We start from the raw sequence: 1,429 nt of genomic DNA, 5'->3' as shown, positions 1-1,429 counted from the left end.
CAGAGGGATGTGATGGAAGTCAGCAGGCCTGGTACTCGGGAACGTTTTGTTGGGCTTCTGCCTAGGCATTGTAATCCAATCCCAGGTGAATTGTGGCCAATGTGTTTCTTGATAGTGCATTGGCAATGGGAGTCATTTTACCAGGAACATATTGAAGGGTGCAATTGTATTCAGCCATGGTAGAGAGATATTGGCATTGATAGGTGGCCAACGTGTCAGACTGTTAAGTGAAGGCGTGCACCAGGGGCATGTGGTGTGTGTGAATGAGGAAGGGCATTTAATTCCAGAAGTGGAGAAAGAGACGTTGAGTCAAATGCACCGCCTGCATTATGCAGTCAAAGGTGGAGTAATTGGATTCTGCCTTGGACAGTTTTCTACTGAAAAGGCTAATGGGCAGGACAAGACTTTAACCACATGAAAAAATACTGCACCAACACTGACGTCAATGGCATCGATGGAGAAAAAGAGAAGGGCATATAGCACGAGAAAAGGTAGAGCAGCAGCAGTTGATAGGGTATTATTTGTATTGCAAAATGCTATCTCCTGAAGTGCACCCCACTTTAGGTCATTTGGCTTGCCCTTGAGGGAGGCATGGAAGTGGGCAAGAGTGGCCGCAATGGCTGGTAAGAATCGGTGATGATAGTTTATCATATCCAAGAATTTCACAGTGCTTTAATAAATAAGGGTTTGGGGTAGTTTTGAAGAGCAGATACTTTCTCAAGGAGAGAGTTGACACCTTCAGGATTGATGCAGTGCCCTGAAAATGATACTTTGTGGGCGCGAAAGGTACACTTTTCATCCTAGATTACAAGGCTGTTAAGTTGTAGGCAGTTGGAGATAATTCATAAATGAAGGCGGTGTTCTTCTTTGGCAGAAGAGAACACAAGCATGTAATCCACATAGTAGAAAAAGGAGAGATCCCCTATGCATTACAAAGGCTAAAAACAGGGCTAATTGAATTTTTATGTGCCAAACGGATTGGGGATGGCGGTATTGGAGATGTCGTCTTGGTTCATAGGCCCTTCAAGAGGTCGAGAGTGGTGAACACCTTCACTTTGTGCATGTAGGAGGTAACATCGGCGATGTTGTGGATTTTGTCTGCATTTTTAGACACCTGCAATCCCAACAAGGGTACAGGGAACCTTTTACCAAAGCCCCATTTCTTCCAGTTTGGCAAATGTTTGTAATAGAAAGGAGTTAGAGTGCCTGAAATAGCCCTATTGTACCTGTAAGAAAGCCCGATGGAAGTTTACGTATGTGTATTGATTATAGGAAGGTGAATGAAGTAACTGTTAAAGAACGTTTCCCGATAAATGTAGTGTCTGACTGTGTGTATAAGGTGCATGGTATGAAAGTTTTTACAAAGTTAGATATAGTTAGGGGCTATTACCAGATGCCTCTGGCAGAGGGGAGCAGGCCCATTACGGCA

General features: G+C 43.9%; 1 protein-coding gene across 1 annotated transcript; it reads right to left on the bottom strand.

Annotated features, from left to right (window-relative positions):
* Positions 1 to 327: 327 nt before the first annotated feature.
* On the bottom strand, positions 328 to 901 carry LOC137655378 (uncharacterized). Its single transcript, XM_068389270.1, has 2 exons — positions 810 to 901; positions 328 to 670 (listed from the first exon to the last, which is right to left on the bottom strand). The coding sequence occupies exons 1-2, from the start codon at positions 899 to 901 to the stop codon at positions 328 to 330; spliced, it is 435 nt and encodes a 144-aa protein (XP_068245371.1).
* Positions 902 to 1,429: the final 528 nt, after the last annotated feature.

The sequence above is a fragment of the Palaemon carinicauda genome, chromosome 16, assembly GCF_036898095.1.
Source record: "Palaemon carinicauda isolate YSFRI2023 chromosome 16, ASM3689809v2, whole genome shotgun sequence".
NCBI lineage: Eukaryota > Metazoa > Arthropoda > Malacostraca > Decapoda > Palaemonidae > Palaemon > Palaemon carinicauda.
This window is presented reverse-complemented; position numbering and strand designations above follow the sequence as displayed.

What these genes read in the sequence shown, in the direction of transcription:
- LOC137655378 (XM_068389270.1), bottom strand. Translation starts at nt 901, where the DNA reads ATGTGGATTACATGCTTGTGTTCTCTTCTGCCAAAGAAGAACACCGCC. An exon ending in GCCTACAACTTAACAGCCTT is followed by an intron (nt 671 to 809) that starts GTAATCTAGGAT and finishes TATTTATTAAAG; the next exon opens with CACTGTGAAATTCTTGGATA.